This window comes from Zeus faber (genome assembly GCF_960531495.2).
Source record: "Zeus faber genome assembly, chromosome: 13".
Taxonomy (NCBI): Eukaryota; Metazoa; Chordata; class Actinopteri; order Zeiformes; family Zeidae; genus Zeus; species Zeus faber.
In genome coordinates, this window is record NC_137198.1 from 14230401 (window position 1) to 14249628 (window position 19228).

At 47.7% G+C, this 19228-nt stretch overlaps 1 protein-coding gene across 5 annotated transcripts in view; it reads left to right on the forward strand.

Annotated features, from left to right (window-relative positions):
* The first annotated feature begins 3746 nt into the window (after nt 1-3746).
* Nucleotides 3747-19228, forward strand: part of eml1 (EMAP like 1) — a 49234-nt gene continuing 33752 nt past the window's right edge. For 4 of the 5 annotated variants that reach the window (XM_080012327.1, XM_080012328.1, XM_080012329.1 and 1 more), the window contains exon 1: nt 13724-13837. In XM_080012327.1, the coding sequence (XP_079868453.1) occupies nt 13771-13837 (67 nt within the window). In that variant the 5' untranslated portion in view covers nt 13724-13770. Of the gene's footprint in view, nt 3765-13723; nt 13838-19228 lie in introns of those variants that run through there. The other variant, XM_080012331.1, reaches the window with a different exon arrangement.

Consider the following 19228-nt stretch of genomic DNA (forward strand, 5'->3'; position numbering starts at 1 on the left):
CTTGACAGTCTACAGTGTTTGGCGGTGTACTGCTGAAGTTGAAATCAAAGTGACTGCCTTTTGTCGAGCCTCCTGAAATGCCTCAGTCACACCTCGGTCGTTTCTCAGTGGGACCACTGCCTCCAGCCAGGAGAGAGAGAGAGAGAGAGAGAGAGCTCCTTAGCTCCTTTCTCTCTCTCTCTCTCTCTCTCTCTCTCTCTCTCTCTCTCTCTCTCCCCCATGTTCTCCTCAACACTCCTCTCCCCAACAGGCTTCGGCAGATTTGATCGGATTCATCGCTTCAACTTGACTGCTCTGCTTTTTCGCCTATTTTGGGTCTGAGCTCCCCCCGGCGACGGATTTGACGAACCCGCGGCGTGAAAGCGCGTCAAAGTCGTCATTTGCAGTGTTTGTTTGCCGTCATGCTTAAGTCGCCCCCCTTTGACACAATGGGCTGAAGAAGTGCTTTGCGAAGGCTGTTAAAAACCCGGAGAAAGCTGTGAAATGCAACTCTGCCACAAGTCCTCAATTAGAGCTCTGCCCACGCGGCCATAAAACAGTTAGTGGAATCATTGGGAGGCTGTTAGATTTAACACTATTAAGAGTTCATTAGTCGTCACACTTACAAGCGCCGCCGCTGCAGAGGACTCATTACCATGCACCCAGTAAAATCAAAACAAAAAAAAAAAATGCAGCTCTTTAAGCGTCTTATTAATTCCGCTGTTGCTTCCTACAGCGTGACTGGTCGGTCGGTTTTGCTAGAATGCGGCAGGAAGCCGGTAACCGAGGAGTTAAAAGCATGAAGTACGTAGACCAACCTTCGGCCCAGGGTTTCGGGTTTTCCCTGCGAGGGCCGCCGCAAAAAAAGCGTCGCTTTGAAGCGGAGCCCAATCGAAGCTCAGTGGGGCATTTCAAACCGCATCATTATTGATACACGGCTCTTTTTTCTTTATGTCTTTGGTGCAGCCCGCTCAAATCCAGCCGTCCCCTCCACCCCCCAAAAGAAGGCGAAGGTCTAATGACTGATTTTACACCACTTCACGAGTAAACGAGGTGTAATTGGCGGTCTGGTTAGCGTGTTATTGTGGAGTGTATTACCTCATCCCAAGCAATTGCACATCATTATACGCATGTAGAGAGTGAGCGCTGGATGGTCCCGATTCAGCACGGCGGTGGGAGAGGGAGAGGGGTCGGCTGGGTTTTTTTTTGTTTTTTGTTTTTTTTTCCAGGGGTCGGGGCTTTTAAGGCTTTAGATTACGTTTGCCCAGAGCCCCCAAGCTGTTCTGCAAACAAGAGCTGGAGATCAAACATCAAAGCGGGCCTGGGTGCAAGTGGGGGGTGGGGGTGGGGGTGGGGCTGGGGCTGGGGCTGAGCGTGGTTGGAGGGGGGAGAGCGAGAGAGCGTGTGGGGGGGGCAGGGGGGTTCTGTCTGTCAGATACCCTCCTGCCTCTGTGCCTCGACCTTTGGCTGAAAACGAAAAAGGCAGAGTCGCTGCCATTGTTTATTTAGGCCTGGAATCCCACGATAACGCCGGGACACGGGCGCTGACCTCCCCGACGCGGCGACTGGACGAGCAGGAGAAACACGCCGGACTAATCTCACTTCCGTGGAGCGTTTCCTGGCCCCGTAATCTGTCACATCAAGCCACAAAGAGTGAAAAAGTTTATTAAAAGTTATGGGTTTTTTTAGGTGGCGGTTGTTGATAAGCGTGTAATCCAGGTCAGAATGGAGCTGGGCGATCGTGAAGAAAAACAACAAATATCACTATATATTTTTTAACCCTATTCCGAAGTTCCCAAAACGGCATTACTCTAGTGTTATGCAGCCTTGAAGACAACGTCTCACTGTATCAGGATATTACTACAACCCGAATCCCCCATCATACGGCGATGTGGATAGAAAAATGGTTGCACACCCCTCGCACACCCTGCTCGGAGCTTGTAATCACGCTCGGGTAACCATGCGTACAACATTGTGAACGGCCTGACAACCACGTTTCTTTGTGTGCTAGTCATCACCGGCTTTAGCAGGAGTGACGAGGGGGCGGTCATCAATTCCTTTTTTTTTTTTATCCATTTTGCCTGTTATTTTAGTTGTTCTTTTTGGCCATATGCTTACCTTTTTCCCGTTTCATATTTCATCCTTTTATTTCTTCCTAAAGTTTAAGTTATTCCTTTGAGTCAGTGACGTGTCCCTACGTTCTTCAGCTCTCTGTGCGGCTTCCATTCGGATCGTTTTGGTTTTGGTTGGATACGAATCAACTATGCCTTTAATGTGTTTATTCAATATCTTCTAATCTGTTTGCTTGGTTGGTAGCGTATAATTCAATCACTCTGTCTCTGTCTATCTATAGCTATTTGTTTATTGCCAGTAATTGTACTAATGGCCTCTATCTGAGAAACAAGGCTCCCCCGGTGACCCTACAGAATTTGGAAAGGCTGTCAAGCCCCTTGTCAACACCTTCACGGTCGAGGAGGGCGACTCGCTCCACAAACAACAACCTGAGGACAGACAGAGTGGTTGAATGGAGGTGTTACAAGCAAACGACAAAGCAGGGTCAAGGAAGGATCACTGCCATTTGACAACCCAACCAATCCAAATGTGCAGTATTTATCTATTTATAATTGTTTGTTTGTTTGTTTGTTTGTTTGGCTGCTTGTTTGTTTATTTGTTTGTTAGTTGGCTATTTATATTTTTAAATAATTGTTTATTTATTTATTTTTTAGTTTGTTTGTTTATTTTTTTGTAGGTCAGATCGTTGTTTTTTTTTTAATTTAGTAGTTTATTTGTTTTATTTATTTATTTATAAATATTTGTATTTATTTATATTGTTTATTTTTATTTACTATATATATATTATTATTATTTATTAATTTGAATTGTTTATTTATTTATCTATCACATTTACATTTAAGTGTATAGTCTATAATAAGCTGGGATGTGAATGTAAGTGCTTTAAAACAGCTATAGAGCGCCATAAACAGTATATTTTAGTTTGACACTGGTGCCATCTATAGGCCAAAAGACTCCAACCAAGTCTGCAGAAACCAAGTCTCAATGCCAGAGCCTTGGCCAACTTGCCTGGCGACAAAGGTCAGTAGGTTGATCCTCCTTGAAGGTTTAAATGGAGGAGCTGTGTAGGCCTACATTATAAATGATTGGTTGTTTTTCTACATATCCCAGCCTTAATGGCTGTTATTTTTCTTCTTGAAGTATGGACCTCATTTAAGCCACATTTCATCCTGTTACAAACTATTTTTAAAGAGTGACAAATTGTTAGTCAGCGCTCTCCCTTCCCACAGGGGTCTGGTCTGCAGTGCCCGTAGAGAAATGTGCAGAAATGCTCATTATGAGCCTGTGTCCTACATGAAGTAATCAAAAACCCAAATCCTCTGTAGACAAATTTACTGTCCAATTGCACTGCACCTACTGGTTTGATTGGCACCACCACTGGCCTATAGTCACATGTTTACATCCATCACTGGTCAGGTGGTGCTGAAACAGAGAGAGGGAGATGGAAATAGAGGAAGGGGTGAGATAGAGAGAGGGGGGTGGGAGAGACAGGGGGAGAGGAAACAAGAGCAGTCAGTAAGTAGAAGAAATTAGAAGGGGTGGCGAGGGATCAGAAAGTAAGGGAAAGCCACCGGATCTGGGACTGGCACAGGGAACCACCGGCAACAGGAAACAGAAGCCATAGAAGTCAAGAGTCCAGAGAGGAAGACTGAGGAAGACTGTCCCGATCCTTCTCTCTGTGGCCATGTCCGACTCTGAGGGTCTGCCTATGGGTAAGAAAGAGAGAGGAAGACTGAGAGAAAAACGTGTCCAGGAGAATGAGAGAAATAATGTATGTGCTCCTGCAAGACAGTGTGTATGTGTGTATTCATAAATAAAGTATGAATAGGTATGCCTGTTTGTACGTATATGTGAAAGAGTGTGTGTGTGTGTGTGTTTGTGTGTGCCTGCCTGTGTGTGTGTGTGTGTGTGTGTGTGTGTGTGTGTGTGTGTGTGTGCGTGTGTGTGTGCGCGCGCGCGCCATAAATGCATGTGAATCCCAGGGAGTATCTATCCTGTTTTGGTGAAAGCTCACCGCTGGGACCGCTCATCCAGCAAATATTTCACCCTCTCGACACAGGACCTTATATGGAAACTTGGAGAGATTTCCATCACCAGTTCACTGCCTGGCCTTACAGAAGCTCCGATCGAGAGATAGTGAGGGAGACGCAAGAAAGAAGGAAGTTGCGGGATAGGAGGAAGGTGTGGGAAAGTCACATGAGTCACATAATACGGGGAGTTTATAGCAGGTTGCTCCACTTTTTATCCCCGAAGTAGCAACAGGAGTAAGGTGTAGAAGGAGCTGAATGTGACTTCTGTGGTTTCTAGTGCAATGGATGCACATGGTCTGATGTGTGGGTGTGTGTGTGTGTGTGTGTGTGTGTATGTGTGTGTGTGTGTGTGTGTGGGGGTCTGATGTTTGTGTGTCTGTGTGTGTGTGTATGTGTGCGTGTGCATGCGTGTGTGTGTGTGTGTGTGTGTGTGTGTGTGTGTGTTGTGTATGTGTGTGCACGTGTGCATGCATGTGTGTGTGTGTGTGTGTGTGTGTGTGTGCGTGTGTATGTGTTGACATAACTACAGTATATGACAACACAGCATTAAGTGAGGGGTCATTTCCCACAAGCCGAGCCAAGAGGAGAGAAGCGTGGAGGATTGCCCAGCTGTCAGAGCAGCGGAGACGTGTTTCTCACGTTTACTCACGGTCGCTTCTTCATCACTTTCTTACCTGGTCCCCTACCCAGTCTTTAGTGACTGAATCATTGTTCTGTTCCTTTCCCTTCTCTTATCTATAGTTTCAGTCTTTCCTTTCGTCCTTTTCTCCTACCTTTTTTATCATGGCTTTTTAGGAGTTTTATAATAAATGACCATATGGGATACTGTCACATCGGTGGCATCGGCCAATATAAGTGGAGATCCCTCCATTATTATTCTTTATTTTGGTCCTTCTTCATATAGGCAGCCACCCAGTTAGCCATCCAAAAAGTAGGTACTTTCTAACCAAGACAATTTAGAATTTGCCCTTTACCTGCTGCATTCCCATGCTCCCCCAACAGAGGGCAGCAGGGACACAACAAATGTCACAGGGTGGTGCTAAAAGTATTTGTGTGTGTGTGTGTGTGTGTGTGTGGTGCTGGTGCATAATGCGGGCCCCGATATGCAGATGAGATGTGAAGAGTGCGTCATCTCTCATGCGCTGACGTCAGTGGCTCCATCTGTGGCCTCAATATAAGGGCAGGCCGCTTTGCTGACATCACACTTATTACTCATTTTAGGAGCTGGGAAGCGCAAGTCCCTCTTTTCACACCTCACGTGTCCATGTCACGAAGGCAATCTTTTAAACCAATTCCCTGGGATTTCAACCTAAAACTGCAAAAAATAAAAAAATTAAAAAATTGCAGAATTGCAGCCAGACTACTGTGTATTCCTGTGGCTTCTGTAGCGTTTCTGCGAGACGGTGTGAATTAGAATGAAGAACACTGCAGAAGGACGGATGCTCGGCTGCCTGATTCCCTGTGCAGAGTTTATTTTGGGCTGTATCGATTGAGGGACTGAGTGTCTATGACTTTGGAAATGGCAGGAGAGGAGACGGCCGCCAAAGTCCTTCCCCTAAAGCGTAGAAAAGAAGATGAACAAATAAAAATAAAAATAAATATATATATATATATATATACTCTGTATATGTGTATCATCACACCCAGGAAAAAACGTAAAACCTGTCTATTTCAGTGGTGCACGATGTCCGCTGGTGTAGTCCAGTATTTACATGATGGTGTACACTATACAGAAGATGGGAGGGAGGCGGGGAGAGTTCCTGTTCCTGTTCCTGTTCAGGAAGTGGGGGAAGGGAGAACATGGATGTTTCTGCGACCGAGTCAGATGTGATTAATGTTGTCATCGCTTGAGAGAATGCAGCCCTGCACACTCCGGGATCCCAGGAGACGATTGTGTATATACTGTATGTCCTCCTGTGTGTGTGTGTGTGTGTGTGTATGTGTGTGTTTGTGTGCATGCGTACATTTGACCATACCGCAACACAGAGCTGTGTTTCATGTCGGGGTTATTCAGGGATGGCGGTGAAGGTGGCGGTGAGTTTCAAAGTTCCCGGCACTTTGAAACTAACTTTGAAAGGGTTCTTTATAGCGAGTCTTCTGGTAAAATGACGTACAACATTAATAATTACAGCAAAAATGTTTGAGTGAGAAGGTGCGATTTGAGTTTTCGTTGGCTCCCTTGAGTTCCTTCCCCCGAGCTGTTTTTGCTTCAATAAAATGGACTGTACTATAATATAATATACAGTATGATTGTTTAGTCAAACGGCTGAGTCCATCAAATAAGCACTGTTCTTTTATCCTACACCACTTTTACCCCATTTACCCCATTCTCGTCCAGTTTATGGCGCCTAATCCCCATTTTTATCACTCATAGTTCGAGGGCCAATGGTGGGGAAAGCTGAGATCTGGTTGCCATGAACACCTTAAATAATACTCAAAGCACAACTGAGCTTGTCCTAAAGTTGAAATGTTCTTAATGCGTTAAACGTCTGCATGTTTTGCATGTTTTGCATGTGTTGCATGTTCTGCATGTTTTGCATGTTTTGCATGTTTTGCATGTATTGCATGTTTTGCATATGTTGCATGTTTTGCATGTTTTGCATGTTTGCATAAATACATTAAAACAGTAATCCTCTGTTTTGCAGCGGCGCAGAGAGGGAGTTTTCGACACATTCACTTCAGAGACACCTCAGCCCGAAAAAAAGAAAACGTTGTTAAGATGTCATTTACTCATAACGTCTGTTGAAACGTTAGTTGAGAAGTGTTTGCTCACATTTGGACGACTGGCATAGAATGACAATGCCGGGTTTGGCGCGGCGGTCCCCCCGAATAACCCTGTGAGGGCGTCGGTGTATTTCTGTTTCCTACACAGAGCGGAGTGAAGCAGGGGAGGATGCGAGTGCAGCTTCAGGATTAGAATCTATTTACAGAACAACAGCAGATCCTCCTTTGACACAGGCACGTGCGCGCGCGCGTGCACACACACACACACACACGGACAAACACACTCTCTCTTTTGCTTTTTGTCCTCACTCTCTTCTCTCCCTTTCTGTTCCCTTGTGCCTTGACGGGTCAGAGAGAGGCTGTGTGTGTGTGTGTGTGTGTGTGTGTGTGTGTGTGTGTGTGTGTGTGTGTGTGTGTGTGTGTGTGTGTGTGTGTGTGTGCGTATGTGCGTGCCTGGGTGCGTGTGTGTGTTTCTGTGTTTCTGTGTGTGTGTGTGCGTTTCTGTGTGTGTGTATGTGCGTGCGTGCGTGCGTGCGTGCGTGTGTGTGTGTGTGTGTGTGTGTGTGTGCACGCGGGTCCCTGTTTGAAGACAGCAGCACCAGTAACAGTTTCCAGCACCTTCATTCACCTAGCATCCCACCTGAGCAGGATTGTTCCACTTACACTACTTGCCGTGTTTGGCAGCGTGTGTGTTCATTTAGGTTTCACTGAGGGAGGCTTTGTTCTATATTTGATATATAATGTGGCAAATTATATTTAGGAATTTGGAAATCAAAGAAAATTCATCCCCTTCAACGTGGGCCTGTAAAACCCCTTTGAGACTGTAACCTTTTGAAAGGGACTATGCAAATAAACATGGCTTGGATCAATGTAAACATGTGTTTCAAAGCAGGGGGATTCAGGGCTGGAGTGAGGGAGAAGCGACGGTTAACGCTTTGCGGTGAGGTAGTAACGTTTCGTATTTCTCAAAGAAAAACGTATGCCTGTAAGTCTTGTAGTCTGCCAGTGAAATACATAATCCTATTAGAGACCGTGACTGAGAGCCGGTGCTAAAACACAAGCGATGACCCAGTTTTCCTGAATAATAACGTTATTATTTGCCGTTGGTAGATGGTTGTGAATGTGTCCTTATTATTTCATCAAGGCGTTTTCATTTTAATTATGGTTACTCCTCCCACTACTCAAATCTTGAACCAACATTTAAAAAAAATGGTATTGGCGTTAACAATGGCTTTTCACGTTGTTTTTGGATATTTGCTTCTCATTCTTTTAAACGCTGCGCACTAGAAATTACCACTCAATTGGATCGGTGTGCATCCGTAGAAAGTAGGTCACAACTCCCATGCACATTTCATCACAACAAATGTGCTCAGGTTTAATGGCTCCTCTTTATAGATACTTGTGCTAGCCATCTATCTATGTTACATGCGCGCGCACGCACACACACGCACACACACACACACACACACACACACACACACACACACACACACACACACACACACACACACACACACACACACACACACACACACACACACACACATTCTTGTGCAGGTAGCGAAATCAAGTCAGAGTAAGGTAAGTGAGGTCCCATGTTTCTGGGGCACTTGTATACCAAAATATAGTCAATTCGGAGACCGGTCCTCACACGTAAAACACACGCACGCACGCACGCAGACACACGCACACATACAGTTTGAACAAAGCCTATAGAATATCTAAGTCCTTTTCGAGACAAAAAAGATGGTGACGGAGTTGAATTGATTGCACTCTTTTTTTTATAGTATATAGTCTGCTCACTGCTCTTTGAACAGAATCTTTAAATATGCATGGGAAGTGGTTTGAAGCGGCACTGCTGCAGTTAACTACCTTACTGTACCGTGCTCTCCCTTTCCCCTTTCTGCGGCATGGAATTTCATTCGCTAATAATTCCGTGCATGAGCAGGCAGCGGCTCTAATTCCAGTGTGTAAAAATGGGTTCAATTTGGACTTGACACATATCCCGGTAACCGTGCATTAGGACTGACAGGTTGTTTCGCCAGCAGGTGGGAAATAATGTCTTTTCAAGATTCATCCAGTCAATTTACTTTCTATAACGCTCCAATCTTTCCCTCGCCGCCCGTTCCACTGCTCTTCTGCCCGGAAAGTTAATAACACTAACCTGTCTGTCACCAGCGATATCACTGACACCTGACACTGACACATTCAATCTGGACTAGTTTGTTAATTTTAATGTTTCTCGGACAAAATGGCTAAATTATATATTTGGTAAAAAGAGGAAAATATGAATTGTAACTATCGTTTATAACTATACACAGCATATGAAGATAACGGTGTATAGAATTTTTATCAGGCTGTGTTGCTGTCAGGCTCCTTAAATCCACCTCCTCCCAAAACGACCTTTTCCCACAAGCGGCCGTTTGTCACACCTCCGCACATGCATTTCAAAATATTTTCTTTCTCTAAAATATTTCTCTTTCTCTATTTTCTGACTTGGGGAGTCCCTCTCAGACATCGAAAATCGGGCAGGGAAAAAAAGGTCACGTCAGGCAGACGTCCCGCTCTCAAACGCTCATGAAAATGTGCAGCAATATCTATATTTAGTGCGTTTACAAACCACAAATACCCCAAAAGGTTGGACCAATTCATCGTGTAAACCAGAAAGCTGCCCAATGAGCAGGGTCAGGCTGGCAGATGGCGGCTGGATCATACAGGATTGACCTTGTTTCCTGTTTTTGAGCTCCGGATTTGATTGTGTGTAATCCACTGACCGACTGACAGACTGACTGATCATCTGAGTATAAAGAGTGTGTCAGCAGTTTTGTTTTTTTTCCCTCCCATTTAAAATAAAAAATAAAAAATCGGAAAAACATGCCTGGCTTAAAGTCGACCTTAAAGTGTCTCATGAGAACGAACCATTTACACATTAAAATACGCCTGCATGAGAGCATTACCCCATTAAAAGAAGGTCCTGTACTAAAATAGGACACAGAGCCCTTCCTGGCTTATGAGGCGCGTCAAAAATGATATCGATGTTCTTGTGATGAGGGGTTAAAAAAACCCCACATTTTTATTTGTATTCAATTGCATATGTATGTGTTATGGCAGTTGAGTTCTTCCCAGTTAAACTAATGTGGGGCAACACTTGCATTGATGACAACCAGGTACAAACTCATAATTTTGAAATGTTAAGTAATTCAACATCACTTCCCTCTGCATACATAGATCATAGCTGACATCATGTCATCATAACGTCATGACATCATAACAGTTTATTTTAACTTAACGCATGGATATGTTTGGAGTTAGACCTCAGGGTTTTTTGTATGTGGTTGTAAGGAGAATTGGTTATTCCAGTCTGTGTATTTGTATGTGCTTGTGTTTTTGCATATACATGGAGGGCGAGATAATAATGGGGAGGTGTGTGTCAGAGGATCACAGGAGGTGGAGGGGGTGGAGCATAGTGGTCCCACCAGCTGCCACCCATGGAGCAGTAGGTGGGGTTTAGCAACGTGGGGGTAACCCTCTAGTTTAATCCACCACCCGCCCACCCTCTTTGTGTGATCACGCTCAAGCACTCACACACACACATCACCCACAAGCCCCCCTTGTTGTCGCCAATCTAGACTCGAGTAGCCATAGTCCACAATCTGTGTCCGTGCTATTGCACCAAATAATGTCATGAATGGTGGTCCTTTGGGTGCCGCTGTGGGACGGTACGTGCATGAAACACAATGGATGTTTTGGATGTTTTTGGGGTGTAGCCCGCCCGTGCAGATCGCTGCCGGCCGGCTGCATGCCATTCCTGTCCATATCTGAATCAAAACACTGGATGCCATCCCTTTCACTGTGGGATAAGAAAAACCCTTATTTTGAACGCAGAGCATGAGCAGGGAGACAAAACAAATGCCTCCGTTCATGTTTTCAAGCTATTTAAATGTTTTACATTGCTGAGGGATGCAGTTTTGGGAATCCAGGAGAACAAAATGAATGTAAATAATGTGTAGGGTATTTATATAGATAGATAGATAGATAGATAGATAGATAGATAGATAGATAGATAGATAATTAGATGGATAGATAGATAATTAGATGGATGGATAGATAATTAGATGGATAGATATATGGATGGATGTTTTGTCAGTGCAAATCCTGTGCCTCGTCTGAAGGAGCGCCTTGTTTCGCTGCACCTCTTCCAGGCTGCACCTCCTCCAGGCTGCACCTCCTCCAGGCTGCACCTCCTCCAGGCTGCTTGTTGTAAGGAGCTGGGTGGATCTCTCGGGGGCTCGGCCTTGTTGTGTAATATATGGAGCAGAGTGCAGCCTTTCCCCCGGGGGGTGAAGAGAGGGAACTGTGTGTGCGCGTGGGTGGGTTTGTGTGTGTGTATACACAGATGGGTGTGTGTGTGAGAGAGAGAGACCTCCTGGGGAAACAAGGGTAGTGGCGCTGAGGTCAAACAACAGAGGTTGTCTTGGACCGTGAGCTGAGCACGGGACGCTACAAAACAGGTTTTGCCCCCCCCCCCCCCACCCTCTGGTCCTCGCTGCAGATTCCAAAACATAAACGAATGGGACGACGTCGGGGTTCACGTCAGAGCGTAGCAGGACGTCGTACGCCGTCGACCACAGAGGGCTACAAGCCGACCCGGTGTCCTCGGCTGCACGGCGAACACGCGTCCCTCTTTGTGACGGTGTGGTTTTCCCTCTGGTGATCCGTAAGGGGAGGCGGGGCGTGCTTCTGTGTTTTGAGGCCACGGACTCCGTCCCTTCCAGGCTCACTCGTGTTTCCATGAAAGCCGGAATTATGAATAATGCAAAGAGCTTCCCTCCACAATGGCAGCACAAAAATTAAAAAGCCCTCCCCACCCCCTCCCCTTGCTCTCTCTCAAGATCCACTGACTGACTTCACCTCCCCTTCAACACATCTGTGTGTGAAGCGTCCCCTCTCTCTCTCCTCTCTCTCTCTCTCTCTCTCTCTCTCTCTCTCTCTCTCCCTCCCTCTCTTCCTTCCATCCCCTCCCCCTCGATCCCATTTCTTTCTGGATTTTCCCCAATTCCCGCTTAACTCCCTCGCATCCCCCTCCACCCCTCCGCCCTTCCGCCCCTCCGCCCCTCCGCCCCTCCACCCCTCTCCCTTGTTCTTGTTTTTTGGGGTGATCCCTCTGTCTCTCAGCCGTCTGCGGCGGTGCAGATAAGACGGAGGAGGAGGAGGAGGAGGAGGACGGAGTGATGGAGCTCTTTGGTTTCCTCCGCGATCCCCCCGCTCCCGTCGAGCTCCAGGGCTTCTCTACACCGAGACGTTTGGTTCCTCACGTTCCCTCCGTGTCCCCAAATGACTTCACACCACTGTGCCGCCGTGTGTGTGTGTGTGTGTGTGTGTGTGTGTGTGTGTGTGTGTGTGTGTGTGTGTGTGTGTGTGTGGTGTGTGTGTGTGATCTGAAGTGTCGCTCTGTCGCCCGGTCTCCACCGTTGTGTCGATTCTCCTTCGTTTTTTTGTCCATTTTCTCCTCCACTAATTTCTCTTCTTTTTTTCGTGATCAGCACTTTCCCGCTCCTCCTCCCCCTCCCCTTTTTTCCTCCCCCCTCACCGCACCTCATCTCCTGCCTTCTTTTTGCCATTGACCCTTCCTCTCTCCTCCTCTCTCCCCTCTCCTCTCCTCCGCCTCCCCTATCCCTTCTACCTCCGCCGCTCCCCTCCTCTCCTCCCCCTCCCTCCCCTGCTGTTCTCCTCTCCTCCCCTCTCCCCTCCTCTCCTCACCTATTTCCTGCTCAATTTATTATTATTATTCTTCCCTCCTCTCCTCCATTTTCCTCCCCCATCCCCACATCCTCTCCTCTCCTCTCCTCTCCTCTCCTCTCCTCTCCTCTACCCTCACCTCTTCTCCTCTCCCCTCTCTCCCCTCACCTCCCCCCCCCCCCTCTCCTCTCCTCCCCCTCTACTCTCACCTCCCCTCCTTCCCCCTGCTCGACTGCCCTCTCCCCTCCTATCGCCTCTTCTCTCCTACTCTCCTCTCCTCTCCTCCCCTCCTTTCCCCTCCCCTCTCCTCTCTTCTCCTCCCCCTCCTCCCCAGTCAGTGATAGGGAGGAGGATCTCTGTGGCTCTGAGGCCCAGCCCCCTGCGCTCTGACTCGTCCACACTCTGTGACAGTGAGAGAGAGAGAGAGAGAGAGAGAGAGAGAGAGAGAGAGAGAGAGAGAGAGAGAGCCGGGGAAAAGGCTGGGCTGTCCCGGGCATTATCTAAAGACTCTCTCACACACATATGCACGCGCACACACACACACACACACACACTCACACTCACACACACACACACACGCTGGCTTCCCTGGTCAGAGCCTCTTAGAGCTGTTTTTCTGCTGAAGATCAGTGGGAGCACTGAGTCTAACGACACACAGCTGCAGAGCAGAGGACCAGGGAGAACGGAGGGAGGAGAAGGGAAGAGAAGAAGAGCAACAAAAAGGAAATTTAAAAAAAAACAGCAACTCACCGGCAGCGTTTCCATTCATCCCTGTCTCTCTCTCTCTCTCTCTCTCTCTCTCTCTCTCTCTCTCTCTCTCTCTCTCTCTCTCTCCGGCGGCTGAATGAGTCTCGTCTGCCCTTCATCCTTTCTTCTGAGAGTGCTCTTGAAGTAGTTCATAGCCATAGAGGAGAGTCTTCTTAAGCGAAAGGAAGAAGAAAAAAGGAGGAGAAGAGGAGAGAAGAGACGGGGTTGGAGTTCACATGACATAATCAGAGTGAATGGGTTGCCATGGTGACTCGCACAGGGAGCCTGACCCGTGGAGACTGAATGGAGGGAGCGTCCCGGCCGCCGAGGGAACGCTGAACTGACGGAGGAGGAGGAGGAGGAGGAGAAGGAGGAGGAGGAGGAGGAGGAGGGGAGGGGAGTCACCGGGAACAGAGAGTCGGAAGAGAAGAAACAAGGCAAGAGTGGGATAACGGAGTGGAGGAGCGGAGGAGTGAGAATGGAGGACGGCTTTTCCAGCTACAGCAGCCTGTACGACACCTCGTCCCTGCTGCAGTTCTGCAATGGTAAAATAGAAAACAACAACTTATCCTCCCGCCCTCCCCCCCCCCCCCTCTCTCTCTCTCTTCCTTTCTGCCTCCCCATCACTCTGTTCCTCCGACTGCTGTGCATTGTTTCTCTGAACTTGAACATGTGTGTATGTGTATCTGTATGTGTGTGTGTGTGTGTGTGTGTGTGTGTGTGTGTGTGGTAAATATTTCATTTCTAGATGCTATTTTGTACTTCAGAAATCATCTCTTTTAACTTGAGCCCTGGGATCCTGTGGTGGAAGCAGTGTGAGGTTTCAATGTGACTTCAATGCCGTTTCTGCTCAATTTTCTCCCATTGTTTCGGTGAAACCTGCCAACCACTCTGCTCAACACAGATTAAAGCGATAGACGTAGAGGGGATTTAGCCCCGACGCTTAACCCAATTTCAGACCCCCCCAAAAAAATAAAAACTAAAGCCGCATTCGTCTGACTTGGAACATAAGCTGCAGGATATAAATGTCTGACTTTCTGGTGAAATGTTTCTGATTAGATATAATCATGTTATCCAATCCTATTTATTTATTTTGTTAATGTTTACTTGACATCTCTTAACTCACAGGGAAATGTCCCCCGGAATCTAGGCTAGAGTAATGTCAACTGTCTGTCCGAGCCGAGGCAGAGGTCATTAAAGTTTGTCGGCGTGGTCGGGGAATAGACGTTCTACCTCAGGATACCTTCTATAAAACGTATTTCTGCCCTGTTTTTTTCTGACTGGTCGCAGGTTGCCGGGAGAAAGAGGCAGAGAGAGAGAAAGAGAAAGAGAGGGAGAGAGAGAGGGAGAGAGAGAGGAGAGGGAGAGAGCGAGAGAGAGAGAGAGAGAGAGAGAGAGAAAGAGAGATAGAAGAAGGAGATACAGCTAATTGCCCTAATGTAATTCCAGTCCTGGAGGAGGCTGAGAGCATCATGGAGGCCACACTAATGTTATGGGTGGGGGACTGGGTGAGTCAGGGAGGCAGCCTGATACATCATTCTGTCCATTTGTTCATCCATTACAGCAGGGGCTTCACTACTAGATGTGAGAGATTTATTTAGAAGAAAAAACACACACGTCCGTACATGAAATCAATTAGATGGCGTTCATTTTTTTGCAATATTGTACAATATCTAGCCTCAGCCCTTTCGCCCAGCCCTGAAATAAATAATTCATTGTCTCTAAAATATGAATGAATTAAAAATGCGCCCGTTTCCGTGCGGAACTCTTAAGTGATTTCCAGGTTTGTGTCGGAATAAGAATCCAAACACTGCGTAGTGCAATCACCGTCTGCTTACAGATATGTACTTATAGATACTTTGCCACCAAAACAAAGAGGATTAACATAGAGACAGTGACCTCCCTGTGTAGTAGCTCTGTACTTGACTCCGGGATTTAATGCCGTCTTTGCACTCCGCTGAACCCCCGGCTTAAGGACATTTCATTTAAAGGAACCGTTTGGACGGCAAACGGAATGAAAAATACGATGGAGTAGAAATGATTCCCTTCATTTGATTCAAGTTAAATGGGCCCTTGAATTGTCGATTCCCCTATTCTTTGTAATGCAGATCCTGGATTTATTTCCACACCGTTGTTGTTGTTATTATTGGGGTTCGTGAGCAGAAGGTATTGGAGTGTTGAACCATACGTTGCCATTGTTCGGTAATGAAAAAGTCAATAATTTTCTGTGCATGAAAAAAATGGATTAGCGTGGAAATAAGTAGGAGCAGTTCAGGAGATCGAAGCAGGTAATTGAAAATCAAATAGGCTCGGCTCGCTGCAAACACAGGCTTGTGCTTGAGCTTCTGTTCCTACTCCTGCGAAGAGGGCTCAAAGTGCTGACGGCGTCCCGGGCCGAGGCAAGCGGGCCGGACGCGCCCGAACAGCAGGTCCACCCGACACCCATGCAGGCCTCCCGCTCGAGAACGTCTTCACGGCGGCTTCTCCAGGAAACTGCCCGACGACAACTATAAGCCTACGGTACAAGGTGCAGCTCTTCAGAGCGGCACAATCAGTTTGTTTCGTTTCTTTTCCAAGCGACCGGCGATTTGTTGACACTGGTTTGAAGGTCGACAGGGGAGTCGGGTTCGACCGGGAAAGAGGTTTTATGGCGCTGTTAAGTCGACTGTGGCCGTCGCATGTTCTCGGACACGTTATCACACCGCGGCGGGTCTCCGATTAGTTGACGTCCTTACGACAACATTTTCGAGATTTGAAAGGAAACAACGACAAATGACAAGAGTGGTATCCGTGCACGCGCTTGGTTTTACAACCCGGAGAGCCAGAAAGGTGTCCTTTTTCAAGGCCCTCGGTGCTTGTTTCTGCCGTGACCCGGAGCCGAGCGCAGGCCTGCGTTGTGTCGCAGGCTGGGATTTGTTGTTCGCACTGTCATGTTTCCTCTCCACAAGCCAGCCCATGAAATAAGCTGCTGCGTTGTTGCCAGGGAATTTCCATCATTCACAACCCCGCCCCCCCCCCCCCTCCCACCCCCACACCCACTGGTCACTCTCGCTCTCTCTCTCTCTCTGTCTCTCTCTCTCTCTCTCTCTCTCTCTCTCTCTCCCTTGTTCCATCTCATGTCATTTTTTTCGCCATCTGGGACACACACCCACAAGTTCATGGCAAGAGCGCTCTGCCCACTTCCTTGTTTCAATAGACAGCTGAATTGGGTGAGGGTACGTTAAAACATAATTTGTGTGTGTGTTTGTGTGTGTGTGCGCATGTCGTGTGCGTGAGTGCGCGTGTGTGTGTGCGTATGTGTGTGTGTGCGTGTGTGTGTGTGTGTGTGTGTGTGTGTGTGTGTGTGTGTGTGTGTGACATCATGCTGTTCTGCTTCTGTTGTCCAGCTGAACCCAAATCTACTTTAGGCAGAAAGCAATGATGTCATTCATTCCAGAACCACACACACACACACACACACACACACACACACGCACACGCACACGCACACAGACACACACACACACACACACACACACACACACATACACTCGCTCTCTCTCGCTCTCGTTCTCTCGCTCTCTCGTTCTCTTTCTCTCTGTTTAGCCCGGTCCGTGTGTTGTGGAGCAACCAACCAGACTAATTTTCACAGACTAGGTCAGCTAAACCGCAGAAACACGCACAGACTGCACGCTTTGTCCTGGGGAGATAGTGGCTAGTTCAGGCTAACCGAAAAATTAGCCCAATTACCCGCAGACACACACACACACACGTGCACACACACACACACACACACACACACACACACACACACACACACACACACACACACACACGCACATACACCGCAATCATCAACTCATAAGCACAACCCTTTTGAAAGTCGTTGAAAAAAAGCAAATGTTTTAGTGGGGACTATCTGTGCTGAATTTTATTTCGGATCGCCGGGATTGACTTGACTCCATGTTGAGTGTCTGGTAATTGCACTCGTGGTGTTTTTACGGAAGTCACCACGGCGCTGTAATGTGACACGTTCCGTTTGATTTGAAGTGGCATAAAGTCACGGTGAATCATTTCATGGCATCTTGATAAGCCGGGCGGTAGGTCAGTGCCAATTAACAAATTCACCAACTCCATTAAAAAAAAAAAAAAGCCACAGGTTTCTCGTTCATTTCAATCTCTCTATTTGCCTGATGGGCCAACCAGATGCCCTCTGAGCACACCAGCAATCCCCCTATCGCCGCGCCCCATATTACTACGGATACCCAGATGGCACCCTCGCTCCAGACCTCGCTGGAGCCGACAGTTCAGCAGGAACCAAACCAAGACAGCTGATGGGGAGGGTGTGTGTGTGTGTGTGTGTGTGTATGTGTGTGTGTGTGTGTGTGTGTGTGTGTGGGGTTGAAAAGGAAAGAGCGGGACGGGAAGGAAGGCGAACGAGAACGAAGACCAAGCTGAGAGAGAGAGACAGATGGAGAGCGAATTAGGAGATAAAGATACGTTTGATGGTTGTTTTGATGCAGCCTGTGACTGTGTTTTTTGGGAAGGGGAGGCGCTCTGATGGCACATGATGAAGGTTCTCCTTCCTCCCACTCGCCCCACATCCCCCTCCTCCCGCCCGTGTGACGCCTCTCGAGCATTACCGCTGAAGGCACGTGTAGGGTGGGGGTTTTGGGATTAGGCTTAAGGACAGGCTTGCGTTACCTACCAGTGCAAAACACAGACGCCGCAGGAGGGGTTGAGGTGAATGCAGGTCCAGAATAAGACGGAGCCACATGAAGGAGTCTGAGTTTTTGGGGCAAGAAGTCAGTTCACCCCAGAAAACTGTAAATCCACCACGGCTTCAAACTATTCCAAACTATAGAAAACTATTCCTAACTCCGTCACCCGGGCGTGCAAATGTCTTCAGTCTCGTTCTCCTTGTGCTTCCAAAGACACCCTGTCAGGTTCATTTGCGACCCTAAATTGCTGGTAGTGTGTGTGTGTGTGTGTGACCGTGTGTGTGTGTGTGTGGACTGGTGCCCGCTTCTAGGCGTCCCCTTACTAAATGTGGAAAGGCTCCGGCCATCTGTAACCCTGAAACACCCCTGATGCAGGAACGCAAGAATATGGCTGAGTGAGAAAATGGACGATTGCATCTATACCACAACACCTTTATCTTAACGATTGGGACTTTTTGAGAAATCAGGAGACTTAGAGCATTTCAATGCAATTTCAGGCAATGCTTTTGAGGCCGGACCCGGTGTGCCGGGTGCCGGTGTGTCTACGAGTTAGGATGCAAACCTGCGTTATCCAGTCGCCTCGGGGCAATAAGTGCAACCTCTCTACCCTTTCTCTCTTCTCTCTCTCTCTCTCTCTCTCTCTCTCTCTCTCTCTCTCTCTCTCTCTCACACTCCGTGAGGTTGTTTTCTCCTCGAAACTGCATCTTCTGTCCGTCTGACGTGCGCCGGAGTAGATCCCAACCTGTGTACTAACAGAGTGAAACAGCGAGAGAGGAGTGTTTGTGAGAGCGGGCGCGGAGTGTGTGTGTGTGTGTGACACGTGTGTGCGTGTTGGATCGTAAGAAACCTCTTCCATCGTTTGGGTGAAACGGAGCAGCAGACTAATAAACATCGACACCGGATGAGATATCTCCCTCTCGCCTGCCGCTGCTGATTCATTTAGAAGTTCACATTGATTTCCTATCGGCGCGTCAGTCAAGGCACACGCCGGCCTCCCACTCCCACGCCCGCGGGAATTAATGGTGCGAACGCCTCTTTGAACCTCGCTTTTCGCACTGTCCCCTTCGCCACGTTTTCGCTTTCTCTTTCCGTTTCCCAGAAATCTCCATTTTTTCTCATCCTGCTCTCTGACTCATTTCGCCCCATCTCGCGTGAGGGCTTAAAAGGTCCTTTTCATTCTTCTTTCCTCCACTCCTCCAGCCACTGGGCGGTGCAGGGTGGTGTCGGGTCGAGTCA